The 23,329-nt window shown below is 47.5% G+C and overlaps 1 protein-coding gene across 1 annotated transcript; it reads right to left on the bottom strand.

Annotated features, from left to right (window-relative positions):
• Positions 1-13,834: 13,834 nt before the first annotated feature.
• DUSP23 (dual specificity phosphatase 23) lies at positions 13,835-15,774 on the bottom strand. Its single transcript, XM_080647621.1, has 3 exons — positions 15,648-15,774; positions 15,280-15,548; positions 13,835-14,233 (listed from the first exon to the last, which is right to left on the bottom strand). Exons 1-3 carry the CDS (start codon positions 15,700-15,702, stop codon positions 14,048-14,050), a joined length of 510 nt encoding a protein of 169 aa, XP_080503747.1. The 5' UTR covers positions 15,703-15,774; the 3' UTR covers positions 13,835-14,047.
• Between the last annotated feature and the right edge of the window lie 7,555 nt (positions 15,775-23,329).

Here is a 23,329-nt window from a genome sequence, read left to right as displayed (position 1 = left end):
CTGCTCTGGACTCCACACCCCTTGTGAGCCCCATTCACAGACGAGCTACCTGAGAGTGGTCTCTGGTGGCCCTCACCAGTTGGTGTTCTGAGACTCACTGTTGTGCCTCACATGGTTACAAGTGTTCTAAGATACTGACCTTAGCCCTCAGGGCAGCTGGTTGGGGCCACACTTGAAGCTGGAAGCAGCCTTGCTCCAATACCCAGTGTTCCATTTCAACGTAATTTTCTACGTGAGCCGAAAGTGAAAGGGTTTGGAAGCACCAATGTTCCTTCTGACTCCCTGTCTCCATCTGCCCCCTCCCCCATTCCTCAACCTATTCCAATTTGGCTTTAGCCTCCTTCATGCCCGTCTCCAGCACATTACAGGTTTGGTCCTCATTCTGTTTGATTGATGCCTACATTGTTACTGCTGATTCCCTCGGCCCTAGGACACCTCTCCTGGTTTTCCTTCCCACTCTCTGCCATTCAGCTGCCTTCCTCTAGTGGCTTTGAAGTTCGTTAGACCCTGATCCCAGGCCCTTTCCTCTTTTCACTCACTCTACAGTCTCTCCCTAAATAATCTCATCTGTGCCCATGGTTTAGCCCCAAAGTTGCCTTTCCAGCACAGACCACACTGGGTGTTTCAGATAGGAAACTGCTCACCCGAGAGCTCGTGTGGATGTCTCAGAGGCACCCTCAACTTAATGTGTCAAGACTGAGGCCAGGTTGTGCCTGCCTCCTGACCTGGTCCCCTATGGTGTTTCCTGTGTTCGTCAGCAGCACCCCTCTCCAGTCAGAAATCTTGCTTTCATGATTCTGATTCGCCCCAAAGTGCAAATCATCCCAACAAAATGTTCCCATTAATAAGACCCTTTTTCATAGCAGGCTTCATGTATGTGTGTGCACCTGTGTCCATGTGCTTTACATTCAGCTGTACGTGACCACTCTCTTCCACCGGGCTTGGTTAGGGGACACCCATCCTGTCTTAACACCTTGCACATCCATCTGGCATTAATTCCCACACAGAATTTCAAGCTTCCTGAGGGCATGGCCCTGCTTGTGTTGTTCTTTGCCGAACCTTCAGTGCCTGGCACAGAGTATGTGCTCAACAAGTGTGTGTGGAAGGAGCCTGAGAGGAAGCTGAGGCCCCTGGTCTGGGGTGGCTGCTGAACTGTAATCTCACCTGCCTTCCTCGAGGCCCTCTCACCCTCCCATGTTCTTATTTAGAAATTAATGGATTTTAGGTGGATATCCTAAAACTCTGAGTTTGTCTAGGATCCAAATAATTCAGTACCTTTATTCCTTCCTCAGGGGCACTGGGAGATTGTCTTTGGACAATACCTTGGAGGACCTGCCATTTAATCCACGACATTCCTTTGAATCACAATTTCACCCCCATCTCTGTTTCCTTACTTTTGATTTTGTACATACCCATTTCTTTCTTTCTTGCATGTATCATGCTATGAAGCATGTTCACATTTTTTTCCATTGTGGTTCAGATGGGACATCCTTGCCTAGAGGCCGGTGGTCACCAAAGCAGCCTTAGGAATTAGGGAATGGCTCCCTAGAAGAGGCTGGAAATGAGTGAGGTACATTCTTCCCCGGAGATAAAGACAAGCATGAATTATTAAAGTGATAAATTGGATTTTGGGGGGTTCTCTGTTTACTGCTGTCCAACATAACCTATTTCATGCATTTATATTGAATGCATAAAATAGATCAGCTTTAATTTTCTTTGGTTTGTTTATTTTCTCTTCCAGTTCCCTGGGCAGAGGAACCCAGGTGAAAATGGAGAGACCAGAAAACTTGTGCACTTAGAGGAGGTGATGTAAAGGACTCAGCACAGTGGACTGGGGAGTTGGCTGCCCAGGAGCAAATAAAAACTAAAGGAGCAATGAGATATTTGAGAAAGAGTGTGGCATTTGGATTCGGACAGACCTGAGTTTGAACCCTGGCTCAGCCACATCCATTGGGTTTCATTCTTGTTCCTCTTCTCAAAGTACTCCTTCCTGCATTCATTCCCTCCACTCTCCCCATCACCAACTTTCCTCTTTTACTGGATTATTTTCATCTGCACAAATACCATCCCAAACAAACCTCGGCCTCTGCCTTACTCGTTTCTTTCAGCTTCCACTCCATGTTTCTCCTCCTTTCGTTGCCAAGCTTCTCAAAAGAGTCACCCACATTTACCGTTTCCTCTTCTGTAATCCCTACCCACTCCTCAATCTTAGATGGCCTGTCTTCAGCCCCCACATCACGGAGCTTCTCTGTCAAAGTCATCCTGACTCCTGCGTGTTGCTGGCTCCAACAGACCCTTCTCTGCCCTCTCATCATTTGGCTACTCAGCAGCATTTTCAACAGTTGAATGATGCTTCCAGCTTGAAACACTCTTCTTCCTTGGCATCCATCATGTCTCCTCTCACGACTCCTCCGACCTCTTTCCCACTCTGCCTTAGTTGGTTTGCTGGTTCCTTCTCCTCTTCCTGGTATTGAATATTGGGGCCCTTAGAGTTTAGTTCTGGGCTATCTCTCCTCTTCTTCCCTCCTTTTCTGCCTCTTTACTGTTTACGCTGTCTCCTTAGTCCCAAGGAGTGACCTCAAATTGATATCTTCTGACCTGACCGAATCTTTGGGTAGATTTCCAACCTGAATATGTTAGGGGCAGAAATAGAACATTGGGGACCAGCTAGAATTGTAAGTAATATTAATCATGCTCTGTTAACAGTGGCTGTTTTGTTCAGATTAAAGAAGGCACATTGTAACCTGGCTGGGAGCTCCCCTGGAAATGCGGCCCATCCTCCACATCTGGGAGCTGCCTATTGTCATGGAAAGATTAACTGCCTCGCTGCAGAAACCAGAGGTGCCAGCCCTTTGAAAACCCCCAGCCCTTTGCATACCCACAGGCCTTTGCAAATCTCCAGCCCGCATTACCTGTAAACTGCCCATCTTCATACCCATTCTTATCCCTTTTGCCTACTTCCCCATGTAATCTTTGTCCTTCTACCCAATATAAGCAGCGGGCTTATGGGGGTCTGCAGAGCAGATTTTTGTGGATGAGCTGCTGCTCTCCCATACTGCCAGCAGTATTGGAATAAACACTCATATGATTTGACCCTGTCTCTGCTAAATTGGCTCAAGTAGTGACAGGCAGCCCAGACCCATTGATTGTCTGGTTACAAATAATAACTACAGACTCTCCTTCATTTGGGTTGTGCACAAATATCTCAAACTTAGCATATCCAAAATAAAACCCTCATCCCTCTTCCCGCCCTTTTCACTGTCCCTGCCCGCCTCCCCATCAGTTTTCACAGGTCAGTGAGCACCACCACCAGTTACAGCTAATCTATTGATTCCTCCCCAGAACAGATCTCAAGCCCACCCTAATTTCCCGATCTTTACTACCATCAATATAGTGGAGCTCCTTAATATTGTTCATCAACATTACTGCACAAGCCTCTTTATTCATTTCTCAGCCTCTGCTCTTGCCACCTCACTCCCACCACCACCACTGCAATGCATTTCACACGCAGAAGAAAGAACTGACCTGCCCAAATCTAAAGAGTCCCAATGTAAACACTCCTCTGCTTAAATCTTCCAATGTTTCTATTGCACTGAAAACAAAACACACTCCTTTTCACAACGCCCAGCAGGCTGGGCTCTGTCTTCCTCTCAGGCCTCGTTTGAGGCCACCCCTTTTCTTACTGTAATCTGGGGGGTCCTTCAACTTCTCCCTCGCAGGGCCCTTGTGTGCTCTTGCCTTTGCCTCCAGGGCTCTGCCCCTACTCACCACCTCACCCTCCACCCTGTGTGTATGTATAAAATGACATTAAATATTCAGAAAAGCAAAACAGATAACATAAGAAACATCTGGGAACCCAACGCTCAGCTCTATTTAATTATAAAATGTCACATATGATTCAAATTTTTTTCTTAAAGAAATAAAAGTAACACAGAATCAGCTGAAGCACTCCCTCCCCCACCCCCACTCTTCCTTAATTCTATTTTCCTCCCTCTTTTCCTAGAAGTAAGCCTTGAATTTGGGATTTATCAGCCCCATGTTGTTTTTATACTTTCATTGCATATAATGTTGATGGTTACACATATATGCAATGAAAGGAAATTAATTAGGAGAAATATTTTAATATTGCTTTTCGCCCTTTCTCTATAATAGAAATAGCAACCAAATTCATGATCGACAATGACAGATGGAAACACATGTGTGCGATGGGTGCCAGCGAGAGCTTTATATATAGATAAACTTGCTTAATTAGACCTGCTTTCTGATTTAGCTAAACTTTTTTCAGCCCAGTGAAGCACCCCAAGTTCTCTTTCAGGTAATTGTCAACAACACAGCAGTAAATATCAACACGAAGCAGATTATTATTATTGATCACACAGGGAGAGCAAAGGGTGAAATATTAACTGTAGCAGTGTTTGACTATATTCTGCGCAGTGAGAAAACCTGAAGTCATTTTCAAGTTCCACCATTTCTTACTTCTTTTCAGTTGGGTCAAGTTTCTAAACTTTCTAAATCTCCATTTTTTGGCTAATGAAAAGAAAATAAGATTCTACAGAGTCTCCTATCTACCTACTCCAGGACTTCTGTGAGGATCAAATGAGATGAGGCACGTGAAAACACTTCACAGACATTTGGTTAAAGTGTAAAATGTTTGCACCTGGCTATAAAGCAAGTCATGTTCCTGGGCTGAAGAAACTCCAAGGAGGCTAGTCGCTAGGGAGAGCAAGCCGGGCGTTGCTATGTGACGTCATTACCCGGTGCCCACAGCCACTGTTTCCAGGCCGAGTTGGGCTGTGGGCCGCATTTTGCGCCATGGGGTCTCGGCAGCATTGGCTACGACTTGGTGGGCTGTTGCTCCGGGGTGATGACAGGGCCTGTGTCCCATTTGGGGGAAGCCGAGTATTGCTTTGTCGGCACCAGGTCCACATTTCTGTTTCTTTGTAAATGGCCAGTGTGTGTCACAGCAGCGCCTGTGTTGAGCATCTGCCCCCTGGTGGTCAGTGAGTATCATAGCGACCAGTCGGATGGTTGGAGGGACACTTAGTATATTAGCCTTTTATATATATAGATTGTTGACATATTTAAATTTTATGTAAATGATATTTTATTGTGGGAGGATTCTGCAATTCATCCTGCTCCTCAGCACAGTTTGTGAGTTGAATCCATACTAACACATGTAGCTATGACTCATTTCCACGGTGGATACATATGACTAAGTTTATCTGTCCTCATAGCGATAGATAATGGTTCCATTTTCGATTTTTGGCCGTTATAAATGCCGCTGCAAACACCCTTTGTATACACCTCCTTGGGCACATATCTCCTTTGAGGTCCACTGGCCGGGCAGGTAGTCATTGTTGAGAATGGATCCCAGAGATGTGTTTAGGGCAGGGTCCTTCCCTTGGATCACTGGGACATGTGGTCTTAACCCATCTCTCAACCAGCTCTTTTTGAAATTTGAAAGCAATACAAGACAAAAACTTCCCCATCCTGAACAAAGACTAAAAAGGACCCAGTTTGGTAAAACAAACATCTGTATGCTTAGCATCAGAATATACAATGGTAATATTTTAACGTATATATCTGCTTCAGATGTTTTCTTTTTAAGAAATAAAACATACACTCCTTCCAGCCAACATCAAGCCATGAAACCAGGTGCAAATGACAGCCCTACCACAAGGAGCAGAACTACGAGCCAGGTCACCTGCTGCCGATACAAGATGGGCTTACACCGCATACACGTCTGTGTGTGGGGAGGCAAGTGCCCAGCCTTGAGGCTCGACTTGGGCGAATTCTCTGGCTCGGAGTGCTGTACATGCAAAACAAAGATTATTGATGTTGTCTGCAACGCATCCAACAACAACTGGTCCGTGCAGAGACCCTAGCGAAGAACTGCCTCATGGTCATGGACAGCACATGGTACCGACAGCGCTCGAGTCCACTAGGCACCGCACCTGGGCCATAAGAAGGGGGCCAAGCTGACTGCTGAGGAGGAAGAGATTTTAAGGAAAAAATGATTAAAAAGCCTGGCTGGTGTGGTTCAGAGGTGGAGTGTTGACCTATGAACCAGGAGGTCATGGTTCTATTCCAGTCAAGGCCACATGCCCAGGTTGGGGGCTTGATCCCCAGTGTGGGGCCTGCAGGAAGCAGCTGATCAATGATCCTCTCTCATCATTGATGTTTCTATGTCTCTCTCCCTCTTCCTTCCTCTCTGAGATCAATAAAAACAAACAAAACAAAACAAAACAATAAAATTCAGAAGAAATATGATGAAAGGAAACAACGCTACGATCAGCAGTGTCCCAGAGGAGCAGCTCCGGCGATGAGCATCACCCCAGCACCAGGCCAGTGCGGCCAAGCAGACAGACAGCTGGGTACCAGAGGGCAAGGAGCTGGAGCCCTAGCCGAGGACATCAAGGCCTGGAAAGGCAAATAAATCCTCCTATCTCAGCTCATGTAATAAAGGTGTTTATACTAGAAAAAAGAAAAGAAAAGAAAGAAAAGAAATAAACATTCTAGTTACCCTGGAAGTTCTCCCTGTTTTTTTCACCAGCTTCCCTGTGTGTGTGTCCAACCTGATGAATATACAGTCATACTTTATTCTTATTGTTGCTTTACTTTGAATTTCCCTAATTCCTTTTTGTCCCCACCCCATTGACTTCCTTTGTGGTTTGTGGGTTCCGGTTATCAGATGAGCAGAAGTGGGTTGGGGTGGGTGGAGGGTCACTCTCAAGCTGCCCGGGGTGCAGCCTGACTCCTGTGTGGGCCTGGAGTTCTCCACGCATTTCTGGCCTCCTTCCCCTCCTAAAGGGTCTTGAGCACACGTGCCAGGCAGATCCAGTGCCCTTAGGACTGAGGAGCAAAGTGTGGAGACACAGGGTCACCCTCCCTGCCCAGCCTCGCCTTGAGCTCTGAAGGCTCCTGTGAGGAGCAGGAGAGGGCTCGCTGGTGCCCATGTGGGCATGTTGGAGGTCTCCAGTTGGAGAGTGCCAGTCAGGAGAGCCTTGGGGTTCGGGGTGCTCTGGCATTTGCAGCTGCCTCAACTCCTCTGAGGATCGTGCACACTCTCATGGTGGGAGCTGTCTTTGGCGTCCCTGGCACTGCCCCTCCTTGGCACACACCATATGCCCTCCACTTACAGAACATACCATCTGGTCTGCTTGGCTCCTCTGTACTTGACACATCAATGACTATTTGGAGAAAAGAAGACAAGTTTAAAGGTAAGAGACAGACATAATGGGAGAGAGGGATGGGGAACGTGAGTGCAACTGAAGTAGAATGTTTGAAACTACAGGGCACCCCTTGGTTTTGGAAAAATAGGGAGAAATACCAAGGTGCTGGACTGAACCCAGCACCAGGGGTCACGGCCCCTGCAGACTTACGAACTGGGTCAACTGGCATATGGCAACAGCCCACGATTCCAAATGTGATGCGAGTGATTCATCCAGAGCAGCGGGGATGCAGGAGGAGTGCCGGCTGCCGTTGGAGGACATAGTTCCAGTGCATGTGGATGGCACTCACCTGAGACCCTTTCCCATTCCAAAAGCATCAAAAAGTCATAACCTGCAAGTCCAGAGGGCGAGCAGTCCGACTTGACCCCTTTACTGTCCTTTGCAAAGCATTAAAGCCATCAACTTCCAGCAAGCAGGGAGAGCAGGGTCTCACTTAACTCTCATCTTCTGAGAAGTCTCACCAATCAGCAGCCATGAGGCCTTGTCTTTTCGGCAGCTTTAAACAAGAAAGCGCCAGACTGCTGCTAAGTCACGGGCCATTCCGCCAGAAGGTAAGTTAAGAAAAATGGGTGAACAAAACGAAACGAAGCAAACAAATTGGGGCCTCATGGCATGCCCTCTGCGCAGAGCCTGTGAGAACACCACCCTGTTGACCGGATATGATCCTAACCTACAGTCTGAGTTTCTGCTGCCCTTTCACCAGCTTATCTCACTGTGTTTTCTGTTCCCCTGGATGACATTTTTGCCCCATCATCCTGCATGCACGCTCTGTATCTTCCCCTTCCCCTCACAGCCCCCCATTCATCTTGCCCATCCCTCTCCAAGCCCCTCTCTGTGAACGCCGCACCTAATCTATAATAATAAAAGGGTAATATGCTAATTAGACCAGGCGTCTTCGGGACGTCCTTCCTGACGAAGCCGGGGCCAGAGGGAAGCCAGCCTGGGTCCCGGGTGCCAGAGGGAAGCAGGTGCCAGCAGCCAGGGAAAGGAAGGCCCACTCTTGCATGAATTTTTGTGCATCAGGCCTCTAGTACATAATATTAGTGATTTTAACAGCATCCAACATTGGTGTATCCCTTAGGTTATCTGAGCACACCCTCCACAGCTCGAGTGTTCAACTTTTTGAATTGTACCAGACACACGCCTCATATCTCTTCAGTCACCCCAGCATTACCTGAGTATTTATGTATTGCATCTTTTCTAACTATATGTACCAATCTTTGCATACAGACTTCAAGGTGTGCATGGTGTCACGTCGCCCCCACTACATTTGTTCTTTTCTTCCCACTTCTGCATCGATGTGCAGATTCCCAGCTAGGTGACAGCATGTCACATGTGAGTTGCCAAATGTTTATGGAGCACCCATGTGCCAGACACTGTGCGGGGTGCCGCCTGCATGGGCCTGGTACTTAAGACTCTAGGAGGAAAGGGAGACATTAAGCAACTAAACGGATCATTATAGGTGAACAAAGAACCGAGAAGTAGAATGACAGATGCTTTGGGAATATGTGGGGTGGTGGGAGACCTTTCTCCCAGGAAATAATGTTAAACTGACACCTATGGGGGGTAGGAGTTGGGAGCTAGGCAATGAGTTGGAGAACAAAGGATCCTGATGAAGGAGATAGCATGTGCCGGACCCCTAAGTGGGGCAGCATAAGTATTTGGTCGTGTGCTGGAAAGGCTACCCAGGCCTGCCACATGCCGAAGGCCTTTGGGACTGTCTCCTGACCACCTCCTGAGCTCTCAGAATACCCTGCCTGATGGGAGGGTCTTTGTACTGAGAGCGTGGGCCAGGCCAGTTGTCTGTGCTAACAGCGTGGTGTGATGAATGCCCACTTGGTGTGCACAGGTTGCTGGCGCCCTGCTCTCTCAGTCTGACCTCCATGGAGACTGACTAGCTAAGGTCAACCGTGCAGGTGCTGCATTCTCTGTGACTGGCCCCAGCAGAAGCCCTGGACACCAAGGCCTGGGGGAGCTTCCCTGGTTGGCCATGCTTTTTAAGTGCGGTCACGCCCTGCTTCGGGGAGAACGAAGCGCTGTCCATCAGCTCCCCTGAAAGCTCTGCCCAGCTCTTCCTGGACTCTCTGCCCCATGTGCCTTTCTCCTTTGCTGATTTTAATGTGTATCCTTTCACTGCAATAAGCCATCAGTGAGAGCAGAACAGCTTCTCTGTGAGTTTTTCTAGCAAATCATCAAACCTGAGGGTGGACTTGGAGATCTCAACACAGGTAGAGCCGAAAGAATGAAGGTGATGGGGGAGGGGAGAGTATGAGGCGAGGGAGGAGCTGGAGGAAGGGAAAAGGTTCCTCAGTGCCTTATAGGCCATGGTCAGGAATGGCTTAGTTCTGTATGTGATCCCAGTGTGGTTACTTTTTTAATTCTATTCCATGGCCCTAGGCTGCACCCAGCCCCAACTAGATCTCACAAAAGGCACCTCTAGAAAACATGCAGATGAGTACATTTTCTTGGGGTGGGGTTGGAGGAGCCCAAGGACACATAAACCCCACGGAAGGAGGTGAGCAGTGCCACCTGGGGTGATGTCTATACTAAGTTCTTCCATATGGCCCACCTTGGGTATGGAACAGAGTCGCTACTCAGTATATTCTGGTAAAGAAACAGTGCTGTTTATTATAAAAGCCAGGAGAAAACAACCCCAGAACTTCTTGCCATAGACATATTGAAAACTCAGAGGTGTCCTCACCAATTTCTTTCATTATCAAATGTCCATGGCAACAGAATGAGTGAAGGAAAAAGCAGGCGAGAGAGCAGCTGAAGCAATTTATTGCCACAAAGGACCAAGTTATCAACGTTGAAAATAAGTCATCAACTGCAGGCATGGACGTGCACCAAAGTGTTTCTCAGATTTCCGCTTGCTTGGACAAACACGCGGCCTTCTCAAGAGTATGCCTTGGATCCGTAATAGCCAGAGAAAATTTTAAAGTAATGGAAGGAGTGCTTATGTAACTCATTTTGAAATCAACAGGGGACTATGTTTTGGATGGTGCAGAAGGCTGGAGGCACAGGCCTGTTCGGGTTGATGGCCGCCGCAGCCCAACACTGTGAGACGGAGCGTCCCTGCCAGAGCGGGGGAAGCCAGGCAATCACAGGCTCTCCTGACAGCTTGCAAGCCCACAGCTGTGATTCCAGGGAACACAAGATGCCGTTATATATTTTCCAATTACAACGAAGTCTTTTCTCTCTACTCCTAAGAGGGAAGGCAGTTTATAGTCAGACAAACTCAAGTTTGAATCCTGTTCTAGCTATGTGGCTCTGGGCGTGTTTCTTAAACTCTCTGGGCCTCAGCTCACTCATTTGGTCATTATAAGATCTTATTCTTAGGCTTCTTTTGAAGACTAAAAGAGATAATGTTTATAAAGTATTGGGGATAGTGCCTGCCATGCATTAAGGGCTCAAATAACAACAACAAAACCAGAAGGATTTAGTTTTCAATAAATCATGAGACATGAAATGGTATTTTGAGGGCTCAAGGCCAGCACACGTGCCTTAAGACTGTCCTGCCAGGAAAGGATAGCCACATGCTCTGAGTTAGACAATAGTGGCCGTAACAGAAGTGGCTTGAGAATCAGCTTGATGAAGCTAAGCTTTGAGCATAAAGGTGGACTTCCCCGTGTAACTGGAACCAGGGGCAGGTCTTGGCAGGCAGGGGTGTCTGATTGAAGGGGCAGAGTGTGGAGCTATCACTTGGGTTTGCTGCCAGCTCCTTCACACAAGTGTGAGGCACTGGACAAGTCAGCCATCTCTCTAAGCCTCAGTTCCCTCATCTACAAAAAAGAAAAAATGCCTGATTTTCAAAATGGTTGTGAGGATAAAATGATATAACACCTGCTCTATGGTAGGTGCTTCATAAATATGACAATTCTAGTCATACTAGAGGCCTGATGCACAAAGATTTGTGCAAGAATGGGCCTTCCTTCCCCTGACTGCCAGCACCGCCCTTGCTCCAGCCAGAGCCTCCTTTCCGCCTTCCCATGCTGCCCAGAGGCCTGGAACAGCTCGGGCAGTGCGGAACGCCTGCATTCTGCCCCGCCCCACCCCCAGCCGCTCCCTGCCTGCATATGCAAATTAACCCGTCTTTGTTGGGCTAATTTGCATACTCACTCCTGATTGGCTGGTGGGCGTCACAAAGGTGCAGTCAATTTGCATCTTACTCTTTTATTAGTGTAGATCAGTAAGCAAAGTGCAGTCACAACAAGTGTGAAGTGCATTAGTGGTAACTGATACTGGTTTGTCACAAACAATCCATGAGACTAAATTGGTTTCCTTTTTATAAAGAGTGGCAAGATACAGACAGGTGTTTTTGTTTGTCTTTTTAAATGTATTTTTATTGATTTCAGGGGAATGGAGAGGGAGAGAGAGAGAGAAACATCAATGATGAGAGAGAATCATTGATCTGCTGCCTCCTGCACGCCCCTTACTGGGGATCGAGCCACATCCCGGGCATATGCCCTTGACCAGAATTGAACCTGGGACCCTTCAGTCTACAGGCAGAGATGCTCTATGCACTAGGCCAGTGGTCGGCAAACTCATTAGTCAACAGAGCCAAATATCAACAGTACAACAATTGAAATTTCTTTTGAGAACCAAACTTTTTAAACTTAAACTTATTCTAACGCCACTTCTTCAAAATAGACTCAACCAGACCGTATTTTGTGGAAGATCCGCACTCAAGGGGCCAAAGAGCTGCATGTGGCTCGTGAGCCGCAGTTTGCTGACCACGGCCTAGGCCAAACTGGCTAGGGCAGGGATGTTTTTCACATAGAATTCTCCCTTCAGCAGGGAACTTGGACCACATGCCAGAGAATAAGCATGAATAAAACTTTAAAAACCGGGGGGTGGGCGTCAGTGTTACTGCAGCCATGCCCACCAGCAACCCATTGTGAATACAGCACTGCTACATATAGGAAGTTAATAGTGTCCATCATCATCTTGGGAACCCAGCCTGAAAAAGGGGGTGGACTGGGGTTGAGTGCCAGACACTCCTCAAAAGGGTAATGGTGTTTGAGGGTCTTTAATTTGGCCCCTCCTTCCCTGTCAAGATTTGTGTATCCACAGGAGAAATTCCCGAGTGTGCTCCCACCTCTACTCCCACAGGAAACAAAAGCCTATGGCTGCATGTGGTCTTGCTGACCTGATGCAGTGGTTCTCACATGGGGCCGATTTTGTCCTGCCAGGGACATTTGGCAATGTCTGGAGACATATTTGCTGCCACTTTTTTGGAGGTGGCATTCCACTGGCGTCCGGTGGGTAGAGGCCAGGGATGTTGGAACACCCTATAGTGCATAGGAGACCCCCCACAACAAGTGTCCAGGCGCAAACAGCAGCAGCGCTGACCTTGCGAAGTCCTGGTCTGATGCAATGTGAAGGCTCCTTGTCTACGGAGGGGCTTGTTCCTCACACCTATCCTCTCAGAACGGGCAGAATGGGGAAGGGTCATGGCTGGCCTGTAATCCCTCATTGGTGGCCTTATACGGAAGAGGGGGTGAGCAAAAGGCAGAAAATGTGGGAGTGGGAATGAGCCCAAAGGGAATCTCAGACTACCCTCCCAAAGTAGATGGAAGGATAAGGACAGTTTTTCATTCCAAGTCAACTCTTATTTAAAACCTATTTCATTAAGCACATAATTATGCTTATTTCCCTGAGGAACTCTTGAGGCAGAGGAGACCTGCTTAAATTATGGGGATGGAGGCTGCACAGAGGGTTTTATGGGGCTAGAAATTCTTCTGTCCCCTTTGAAGGAGCCTCGGGAGGAAGGACAGGGCAGATCCCTCCCCAGCAAGAAGACATGGGGAGGGTGGGGCCAGGTTGGGACAGAGGACAGAGAGTGTGAGGACCTGTTGTACGATCTCAGTAGGTCAGGGTCAGCGCAGAGACATGAAGGTAGGGTGAAGCTTCAAGCCTCCCACCTGTCTTCACATCCTGGTAAATGGAGGGAAGGAATACCGGAAGCGGGCTGTTCACACCCTTCCTGCCTTCATGTGATCTCTCTCTCTCTCTCTTTCCTCGCCCCCCCTCTCCCCCCCCCCCCCACACACACAGCCCTTTGGAAGATACTCTGGGTTGCATTAAGAAACAGAATGAGCCATGCTATTGGGCAGGGCAGGTAGGGTGGGCAGGGTGGAGGACATTTTGATGAGAAGCACGTGAGCTGGGCACCCCGAGGCTGGTGAGAGGCCCACAGCCCTTGGGAGATGAGCACAACATCCAGTCCTTCTCTGTCCTGAGAGGGTCAAGGGCATGACACACGTGGGGGACGTGGGCCGAGGGGCTGCATCCATGTGGGCCCCCCAGCCTGTGAGCATCGGGGACCCTGAGCTTTGGGGGATTTGTGCCCTTTTCACTGACCAGCTCTCCAGAAGACATATCAGATAATAGATACAGAGTTTCAGCATCTTTAAGAGGCTGAAGATGTGTGTTATAGTCTTGGCCCATCCTCCCACTTTCTAGAAGTGTAACCTTGAGACTCTGAGCTTTAGCCACCTCCTCCACAGGGCCTTTCCGACATCACAGGGCTACTGTGAGGCTCAAGTCAAGCTGACATGTGGAAGTGCTTTGTAAACTGGAAAGTGCTGGGCAACAGGAGCTGGTTCTTATAAGTTATTTATTCAAGGAAGCAGAAGAGGGACCCCCACATCAATGCAGCTCCAGACATCCCTTCAATCAGAACCGGCCAGCAGGAAGGGCAACTTCCATCTTGTGAGCCGGCGGGGAGCTGGAGGCTTCAGTCCACTTCCATATCTCTGGCCCCTCTGATGCCCTGGTCAGGCAGTGGGCCTGGAAGAAGGGTGCTGGGGCCCCTATTTAGTTCGCTGGTAGAACTGGAAGACCGCTTTCTCCTGCTCATATGTCTCGATTGAGCCGGGTCGAAGCCGCCGGATTTCAGCGATGGCGTCTCCAGCAGCCAGGCCCTGCTCTTTCACCAGGTAACAGGCCAGCATGGTGCCCGTGCGGCCAAAGCCCAGGGCACAGTGCACTCCCACAGCCTGTGAAGGGGGAGTTTGGTGCGGTGGAGCCTGCCGCCCTCCCCACACTCTCCTGGCTCCCACTTAGGCCTGTCTCTCTCATCCTACAGCTGCTTCTTCTGGGTCAGGCCCAGGATCCTGCACACCTCACAGGGGCAGGAAGTGGCACTGAAGTCGGGAGGGCGGCCTGGTACCTGTGGCTGGGAGGCCACCAATCACCAGCAAAGTGGCTGGTTGAAGGCCTGGGCTTCTGGTCTGCCTCCCCACCACCATCTCCCTGCGCTCTCCAGTGTAGAAGGCACTGGCCGCGTGTGGCTACTGAGGACCTGACATGCTGCTGGTCCAGACGGAGATGCGATGTAAAATGCAACCAGGTTGTGAAGATGTAGTGCCAAAAACAACGTAAATACCTCACTAAGAATGTACTTTATATTGATTATATGTTGCAACAGTATTTTTGACTTGCCGGGCTAAATTATATTATCAAAATGAATTTCTCCTGTTCCTATTCTACCTTTTAAAATGTGGCTGCTAGAAACTTTCAGAGTACATATGGCCCGAACCGGTTTGGCTCAGTGGAAAGAGCGTCGGCCTGCGGACTGAAAGTCCCAGGTTCGATTCCGGTCAAGGGCATGTACCTTGTGATGGATGTTTCTCTCTGATCGATGTTTCTAACTCTCTATCTCTCTCCCTTCCTCTCTGTAAAAAAATCAATAAAATATATTTTTAAAAAAAGAGTGCAAATGTCTCCGTTATATTTGGATGGAGCCCTGCTATGGAGATTGTTCAATAGCCTCTGACTTCGGCCTCCACCGGTCCCATGTCTGTCCACCCTTTCTCCTCCCCAACTCTCAACTGCAACCGGTTTTCCCTCTCCTCTAGCGGGTTTATCGGGCCGGGCCCTCCTCTTCCCACTCGCCGCCCCGCCCTCCCAAGGGTTTCGCGTTTCAGTTTCACACGGAGCCTCCAGGCCCCAGTCTTCCCGGTCTCCCTCCCGGCTCCCCCAGCTCCGAGTGTCCCCGCTGACCCCTCCCAGGGCCCTTCCTCCGGTTTGACCGCCCGCTGACCTCTCCCTGGGCGTTCGCCTCGTCCACGATCTGCACGAAGCGGTCGATCTGCTCCGGGGCGGGCGGACAGAAGTCCTGAATGCGCAGCCGGTGCAGCGTGAGGCCGGGGCAGCTGTCCCCGTGCGGGGGCCCGCGCTCCGTCAGGGACACCAGGTGCCGCACGCCCTGGTCCAGCAGGAACTGGTAGTGGGCGGGGAGCCGGGGCAGCGCCAGCCCCGCCAGCCGGCCCGGAATCACCCACGAGAAGTTGGGGGGCTGTATGCCCATGACTGAGGGAGGGCCCAGGACCGAGGGTCAGCGGGAGGGGCGGCCTGTACCGCTCCGCCCACTGGTCCATTCTCCTGCCCAGGCCGGGTAACCCCACCTACCCTGCTCCGGCGCCTCTGAGGACCCCACAGTCTCGGGGACACGCCCCGACGACATCCCGCTTCGCAGCCCGGACTGGCCCAGTCGCACGGGGGCGGTGCCTAGGTCTGAATGACCTGGAGGAGCACCTATCCGGCCCCGGCCCCAGCGGGATCCAACACCGACCCCTTGTTGATTGGTTGGATAGTCAATAATGGGCGGGATTACGGCAGCGCGGAGATTGGAGCAACGTAAACAGCCAGGAAGAAAACCCTGGAACGAATTAAGAATTATTTTCTGTGGATGAAGCCACCCGGGGTCGGACTCTGCTGCCCCCTGGCGGTCGGTGGGGTTTATGGCACCACAGGCCAACCGACCCTGCAGGCTTGGCCTCTTATGACCAAGGGGTTGAGAGATGGCAAATCTACTTCCGCTTTGGAGAACGAATTTCCTCTGCAAATGGCTGTGACCGCCACTCTCAGTGAATTTCTGAACACGTCCAATAAGAAGGAATCATTACTGTACGGAGACTATTCTCATTTTTTCCATTGCTGGAATTATGAAAAGTCCTGGGTTGCCATCGGGTGCCCTAAAATTTAAAAATTAACAAATCGAGCATTTACTATATGCCAGATGCTCTTCCAAGCAGTTACATGTGTTAACTCATTTAATTGCCATAATAATCTAATTATGAGGTAATCTAATGAACACTGTTCTAGATGAAAAACTGAGGCTTCGAGGAGGTTCAGGAACTTGACTGAGGATGAGATGGCCTGGCATCCTGGCTCCACAGTCTTTAACAACACAGTATAGTTTCCTCAAGTTAAATGGAAAGCTACTGCCTGCCTCTTCATGCAACCATCCTCATGTCCCCAAATGTCATCTGCATTAAACGTTTCAGAATTTCAGAATTTCTCTTCTTATTCCATGATTTTCAGGCTCTACGAGCCACCGTCCCCTGGGGAGGCTGGAGTTTATCATGTGTTCCTAGAAGGTGAGCCTATGAACACAGCGTCTCAATCCATATCCTCATTTGAACAATGTGCTTCTAGTGATGCAGACTAACTATACTTATGAAAACACCTTATTGAATTTGCTTATGTACCAGGCCCTATGCCAAGTGTTTTCTGGAAGAACCACAAGTGGGAAATATTTTTGTATCCCTTTTGTATTTGAATAATCTGAGGCTTAGAGGAGCTGGTTAACTTGGCCAATGACACACAACTAGTAAGTAGCTGGGCTGGTTGAACCAAGGTCTCTTTCATTCCAAACCTGGGGCCCAGCCATGAAGATCTACTTCCCTCCCTCTGGCCCCACCTACTCCTGTCTCACACATTTGACCATGTAAAGCTCTGGTTCTAGCAAAATGAGAAGGAATTGCTCTTTCCTCCAAGTACAAAGCCTACTCTGACCCTATGGAAATGCACTTCCATTTACCCAGACAACGCTGAAGCATTGCCTCCACCCATTCTCTCCAGGTTCTAGGACAGGGGTGGGCAAACTTTTTGACTCGAGGGCCACAATGGGTTCTTAAACTGGACTGGAGGGCCGGAACAAAAGCATGGATGGAGTGTTTATGTGAACTAATATAAATTCAAAGTAAACATCATTACATAAAAGGGTACGGTCTTTTTTTTTATTTCAATAGTTTTATTCATTTCAAACATTTTAACAAGAAGAATGTAAACACTAATTATTATAATTTGAAACTTTGAAAACTGGAGGAATCATAGCACAATAACATACCTTATATTGAAGATGGCAAAGGCAAAATAATATTGCCTAACAAAGGAAAGGTACAAAAGCCTTTCAAATTAAACTTAAATATAATAAAATAATTTAAAACTAAAACAAATAGAAAAGAACAAAATGTGTAAACAGTAAATTAAACATTTTCTTTAGTGCAACTTCCAAATTATGCCCGGGACGTAGATGTAGATGGCAATGTAGGCTGGGTTGAAAGGTTTTTGGTCTTTAAAACATCAACTTCAGTGGGAACAGTGTTGTTGGTCTCCTTTTTAGCTAATGCTCTGATACTGTGCTCTCCAGGGGCGTGTCTCCCTACATCACCACGATAACGTGTCTATGCATTCCCAGGGTGATGTCGGGGGACGAGTCCGCGGGCATTCCAAGGAGCCTCTGGAAGATTGAGAGGTTGTTCCTTCTACTGAATGGGCGGATATAAACCCGCCCACTCAGAAGAAGGAGCTGTGGCCGTGTTTCCCGACGTTGCCATGTTAACACTGCTGCTGGTGAAGGAGCGGAGGGGAGAGCAAGAGAACCCTCTGCTCTTTCGGCTCTGCGGGCTGGATAGAACAGCCGACTGGGCCGGATCTGGCCCGTGGGCAGTAGTTTGCCCACGGCTGTTCTAGGAGCTACCAAATCTACCTTTTCCTCCCCTTCTGTGCATTCACAGCCCTGATTAAGCCCTTCTCCTTTGCACTCTCATTTCCCACACAACTCCCTATCGATCTTTCTGCCAATCCCAATCCATTCCTTTCTCTCCTCTGCAGTTACTCTCAGCCACCAGCCCTTCCCACACGCCCAGGGTTTCTGGTTGCACTGCCTCTGCAGACAAGAATCCATGGGACCCTATGCCCCTTCCTTGCCTCCTTGGAAACCAGCTCAAAGCCCACCTTCTCCAGAGTGAAGACATTTCTGGGAGAGACATAATCTCTTCTTTTCTGAGCCCCCAACAGTGACTGTCCCCCACGGGCAGATCTCTGCAGGTGTAGAAGTGCCTCCTTCCATGAACCTGGGCCTCCTTCTGGAAAGGCCAGTGGTTCCCTTTGTAGGCATTCATCTCCCTTCTCTACTGCTCCACCCCCCTTATCAACAGACCCAGGGTCTCTGCCTTGGGCTGTGTCCCATTGTCAAGGATGCCTCTAAATAAAAGGAAAAGTCCTCTCCGATGGTTTCCTGGCTAGGACCCACCAACTCAACAATTTCAGCACTCTGCACATGACCCCCTGCCCCCTTTGCAATTCTGATCTTCTTTTCCTTTCTCCTCTGTGCAGTGTTACCTGACCCTCAGGAAGATTTAGGCTCTTTCTGCACTCCTACCTCACCTCATATAAATAGGTGATCCTAGTATGGCAGTTATGTTATTGGATTGGGGTTGCCTATGTTTGCAGGAGGCAAAGTATCATCATTCCATCTTTGAATTCCATACATCTAACATGGAGCCTGATACACAGTGCTCAAAGGAGTTAAATGAACCATGACTAAGAAAATAAAAAAATAAGTGGAATGCATAGGCAAGACTGGGAATGTACATTTCTGGGAGTGTGTATGAGTTTCCAGGACTATGTGATAATGTGTGTTTGTGTCCATTTATTTATTTATTTCCCATCCCTCCTCCCCTTTGGGAAACATCAGCTTGTGTTCTGTTTTTATGGGTCTGTGTGTCCCTTTTTAATCGCATGAGTTTGAGGACTATGTTGAGTACTGTGTAGCACCTTCTTGAAGTGTGCTTTCATGTACCTGTGCTTTTACAGAAAGAATAATGGTGTCAGTATGATCCTGGCTAAGTCTAATTACTATTTTTGTAAAAAGGGGTTAATAAGCCTTGCTCTTCATAGAGCTCTGTTCCTGTTGTGTGCGTGTATGGTGTCTAGTACATGTGTATGTGAGCGTGTGAATGTGAATGTGTTGAGGGGGACATATTCCAGGAAAACAATCTGTTGTCACTAATGATGGGCTGAGTGATAAACTTAATCTTTCTAACTTCAAGGAATTTACAATATTGGGGGAGGGGTTAGATTCAAATGTAATTTTTCTCATAACATAGAATAAAGTACTAAGTTACCCATAAAAGACAATCAGATAATATTTATTAAAAAGTTCATTGTGCCCGGCCGTTGTTGCTCAGTGGTTGAGCATCAAGTTATGAACCAGGAGGTCATGATTTTGATTCCTAGTCAGGGCACATGCCTGGGTTGCGGGCTCAATCCTCAGGAGGCAGCTGATTAATGGTTCTTTCGCATCACTGATGTTTCTATCTCTCTCTCCCTTTCCCTTCTTCTCTGATATCAATAAAAATATATTTTTTTAAAAGGAAAAAAGTTAATTGTGCAGTAAAATTAATAAGTGCAAAAGAAGTCAGTGCGGGAAAGATGAGCTTGGGTTAGAACCACCAGAAAAATCTTATAAAAACAGTAGGGTCTTCCTTCCATTTTGTTCTCTGTCCATTGCCAGAGCCAGAGAATTTCTTCCTCCAAGTAGGTCCCTGTGTCCCACTAAGGCAACCAGTTGCTTGGGTTTGGGTTCCTGTGACCTTTGGACTGTAGTCGGAATCCTCAGTGTCTTAAATATTCCGATCTTTTGTCTAAACACATTGCATACTTGGGACCCCATATTCTGGAAACTGGATTGAGGAAGGGCTGTGGTGGTAGTCAGCCTGTAAGATGGCCCGCAGTGGTTCATCTCATGCCCTGTATGGTCTTTTCCACATTGGTAGGACTGGTTTTTGTAACCAGGAGGATATTGTGGAAATGATGATGTGTGACTTCTTAGGTTAGTCATAAAGGACACCTTGTTTTTTGCCTTGCTCTGTCTTGGAAGAAGCCAGCTGCCATGTTGTGAGGACACTCAAGGAGCCCGATGGAGAGACCTATGTGTCAAGGAACAGGGCTTCATACCAATATCATGTAAGGGAGCTAGCTATTTTGGAGGTAGATCCTTCAGTCCTTCAAGACTTTAGATGATCTCCCCAATATCTTGACAATAACCTCATGGATTCTCTGAGCCAGATCCACCAGCTAGACCTCTCCTGAATTTCTTACCCACAGAAACTGAAATAATAAATATTTATTATTTTAAGCCATCAAGTTTTGGGGTAATTTTAAATGCAGACACAAGTAACTAATACAGATGGGAATATAAATGAAAGAAGAGAAATACTTTCTAATAAATTCAAGAAGTAAAAAAAATAAGTTTAATTTTGAAAGAAAAAAATTATACTACAAGCAATTGTGTTGTAAGTGTGCATGTGTTTGCTGGGGATGGAGCGTTGTGAAAGCTCAATGCAAATTGTCCACATTTAGAGAAACTTGCTGTGTAGAAGAACCAGCAGAATAGTTTGGGTGTGGTTTTGTGTGTGCATGGTGTTGGAAGTATGGAGGTTTTATGTGGTATTCATATAATTAGGGATGATATGTAAATTACTTAATAACTGGCCCTGGCACAGGAAGCAAACAATGGACCCTCCTCCAATCAGCACCATTACCTATAAACAATTAGTGAAGCTATTCTGCTGTCTCCTGGATGCACGCCAGTGTGGACTGTTGAGGCTTTGACATGATCTTGGGTGTGGCTAGATTACCTTGGAGATTTTAATTAAAGTCCTTCCACAAGATGGCACTGATAGCTTTTCCTTGTTTATATTTTTTCTGTCTTTCTGAAAAATTTGTAATTTGTGTACTGTTATAAACCATACCGTGGCTGAAATCTCATAACTCACTAGTTGATTTCTTCTGACAATTCTATCGCCTTTGTGGCACTTAAAATTATGTTTTTCCTTTAGACCATTCAAGGAGCACATTGAGACTTGATGCTGGGATGTTGGGGGTTGGTGCCTTATATCAGAAGCTATGATGAGGGGATTTGGAGATAGAGCAGGAGTTGGGGGCTAGGCTTTAGTTTCTGCAAAGCTACCCAACAAAGACAGGTGAGAGAATCAGAGGAGAGGGAGCACTCAGTTAGATAAGAGTCACCGTTGTGATGCAAACCATTTGAAGCACTCCCTTACTTCTATTGTTCATGATGCTACAAACTTCGATTTGCCTTGGATCTGAAAGAAAGAGATTACTGGAAATCTTTGCATTGCAGTTTTCACAGTATAAATGTCAAAATTGGAAGAAACCTCAAGAGATCTGGTTTTAGTCCTCCATTTCTAAGTGAGGAAACTAATGGTCACTAAGTTGGCCCAGACCAGGACTCAATCCATTCTATCAAACATCACTGGGTCACAAAACTGTGTGACCTCGACCAAGTTACTTAAACTTTCTAAGCTTTAGTTTCCTCATCTACAAACTATAGAGTCTATAATGACATGAAATCTCATAATTCACTAGTTGATTTCTTGTACTTCTGACAATCCTATCACTTTCGTGGCACTTAAAATTATGTTTTTCCTTTAGACCAGACTTTATGCTGGGATGTTGATTATTAAGGATTATTGATAGAGTTAAATAAGATAGGAATATGTAAAGTACCTAGCAAAGTGCTGGCACATAATTGATGCTCAAAAGATGGGAGCTACTGCTGCTACCACCATCCTCACGAGATGATTTAGAGCTGCTGAGAATAAATGAAGAAATTACACTGATGTTGAAACATCGTTAATGCAAAGTGTGCAGCCATAGCTGCTGTGCTTGGCAGAATTCTAAAATGGCCCCAAATCCCTTTGAGAAGAAGATAGCACTTCCATGATTGTTATGTTACAAAATGGGGCCAGGTAGCAAGATGGCCTCTATGCCCTGAGTGGTTCCCGGCAGACAGCTACTAAGAAAGCAGGGACTTCAGTCCTACAACTGAAGGAAGTGAATTCTGTCAGTCTGAATGAGCTTGTGAGGAAAGATAGTAAGAAGATGGGGAAATTCCTTGACAAGTGGCATAAGGGAAATTGAGACAAAATAATTAAACGAGGCCAAGCCATTTGAGAAATTTACAGTCAGATAATGAGTTACAGGTTCCAGACCAGCCGTGGGCAAACTACGGCCCGCGGGCCGGATCCGGCTGTTCTATCCGGTTCTCTTGCTCTCCCCTCCACTCCTTTACTTTGAATTTATATTAGTTCACACAAACACTTCATCCATGCTTTTGTTCCGGCCCTCCGGTCCAGTTTAAGAACCCATTGTGGCCCTCGAGTCAAAAAGTTTGCCCACCCCTGTTCCAGACCATCCTGGGACAGAACAGCCTTGGTCCCAATCCCTCTTCAATGACATTCTTGGTGATGTCCTTTAAAAATGAAACTAACCAGAAAACAAGCCCTGACCCATCCATACGCCCATTTTGATAAATCAACATATTGAAGGACACACCTGAAAAACTAATGAATATTTTGCTAAGACCCTCCCCTGAGACCTCCCCTAGGATCCCAGCTGGCCAAAGAGAGATTGAAAAGCCTCAAGACAAAGGAGCCACCACCTGCTCTCCTAAGAGCATGCCCACGCCTTGCATCTTTGCTGTTTTCCTCCTAAACAATAAGGGACCCCATGAGACTAGCAACCGGAGGAGCCGAGGGCAGTGGCAGCTCGACCCAGGCTCACCCCCTGAACTGTCTCCGAGGCCCCCTTTTCTCTGACTTTCTCTCTCCTGTTGCTTCTTTTACCTTAAGCCCTTCCTTGTTTCACTGTCCCCAGCTTTAGTAAACATACTCGCAAAAACACCTTGGACTCATGTTGTGAAACCTTTCCTACACGAAGTCAAGAACCCACACACAACGGGTGGGCCCTAGGCAGGCCTGCCCTGGGCCCAGACCCCGTTTGATAGCACTTGGAAGAGAACCTGAGTCTCAGAGGAGAGCCGAAGCCTGGCCAGCATCTTAATTTCAGCCTGAGGAGACCCTGGGCAGAGGCTCCAGCTAACTAGTAACTGGACTACGGAACTGTGAGATAATAAATGGGTATTTTTTTAGCCATGGGTAAGTTTTTGGCAATTCATAAGTTATATAAATGTCCATTTACTATGCTAGATACTTGAA

This window comes from Plecotus auritus, assembly GCF_963455305.1.
Source record: "Plecotus auritus genome assembly, chromosome: 12".
Classification (NCBI taxonomy): Eukaryota; Metazoa; Chordata; class Mammalia; order Chiroptera; family Vespertilionidae; genus Plecotus; species Plecotus auritus.
This window is presented reverse-complemented; position numbering and strand designations above follow the sequence as displayed.

Excerpts from the sequence above, each read along its gene's own strand:
- DUSP23 (XM_080647621.1), bottom strand. The coding sequence starts at position 15,702 with ATGTCGTCGGGGCGTGTCCCCGAGACTGTGGGGTCCTCAGAGGCGCCG. Across the intron at positions 15,549-15,647 it reads CTCAGAGGCGCCGGAGCAGG|TCATGGGCATACAGCCCCCC; the intron begins GTAGGTGGGGTT and ends GCCCTCCCTCAG. Across the intron at positions 14,234-15,279 it reads AGGCGAACGCCCAGGGAGAG|GCTGTGGGAGTGCACTGTGC; the intron begins GTCAGCGGGCGG and ends CCCCCTTCACAG.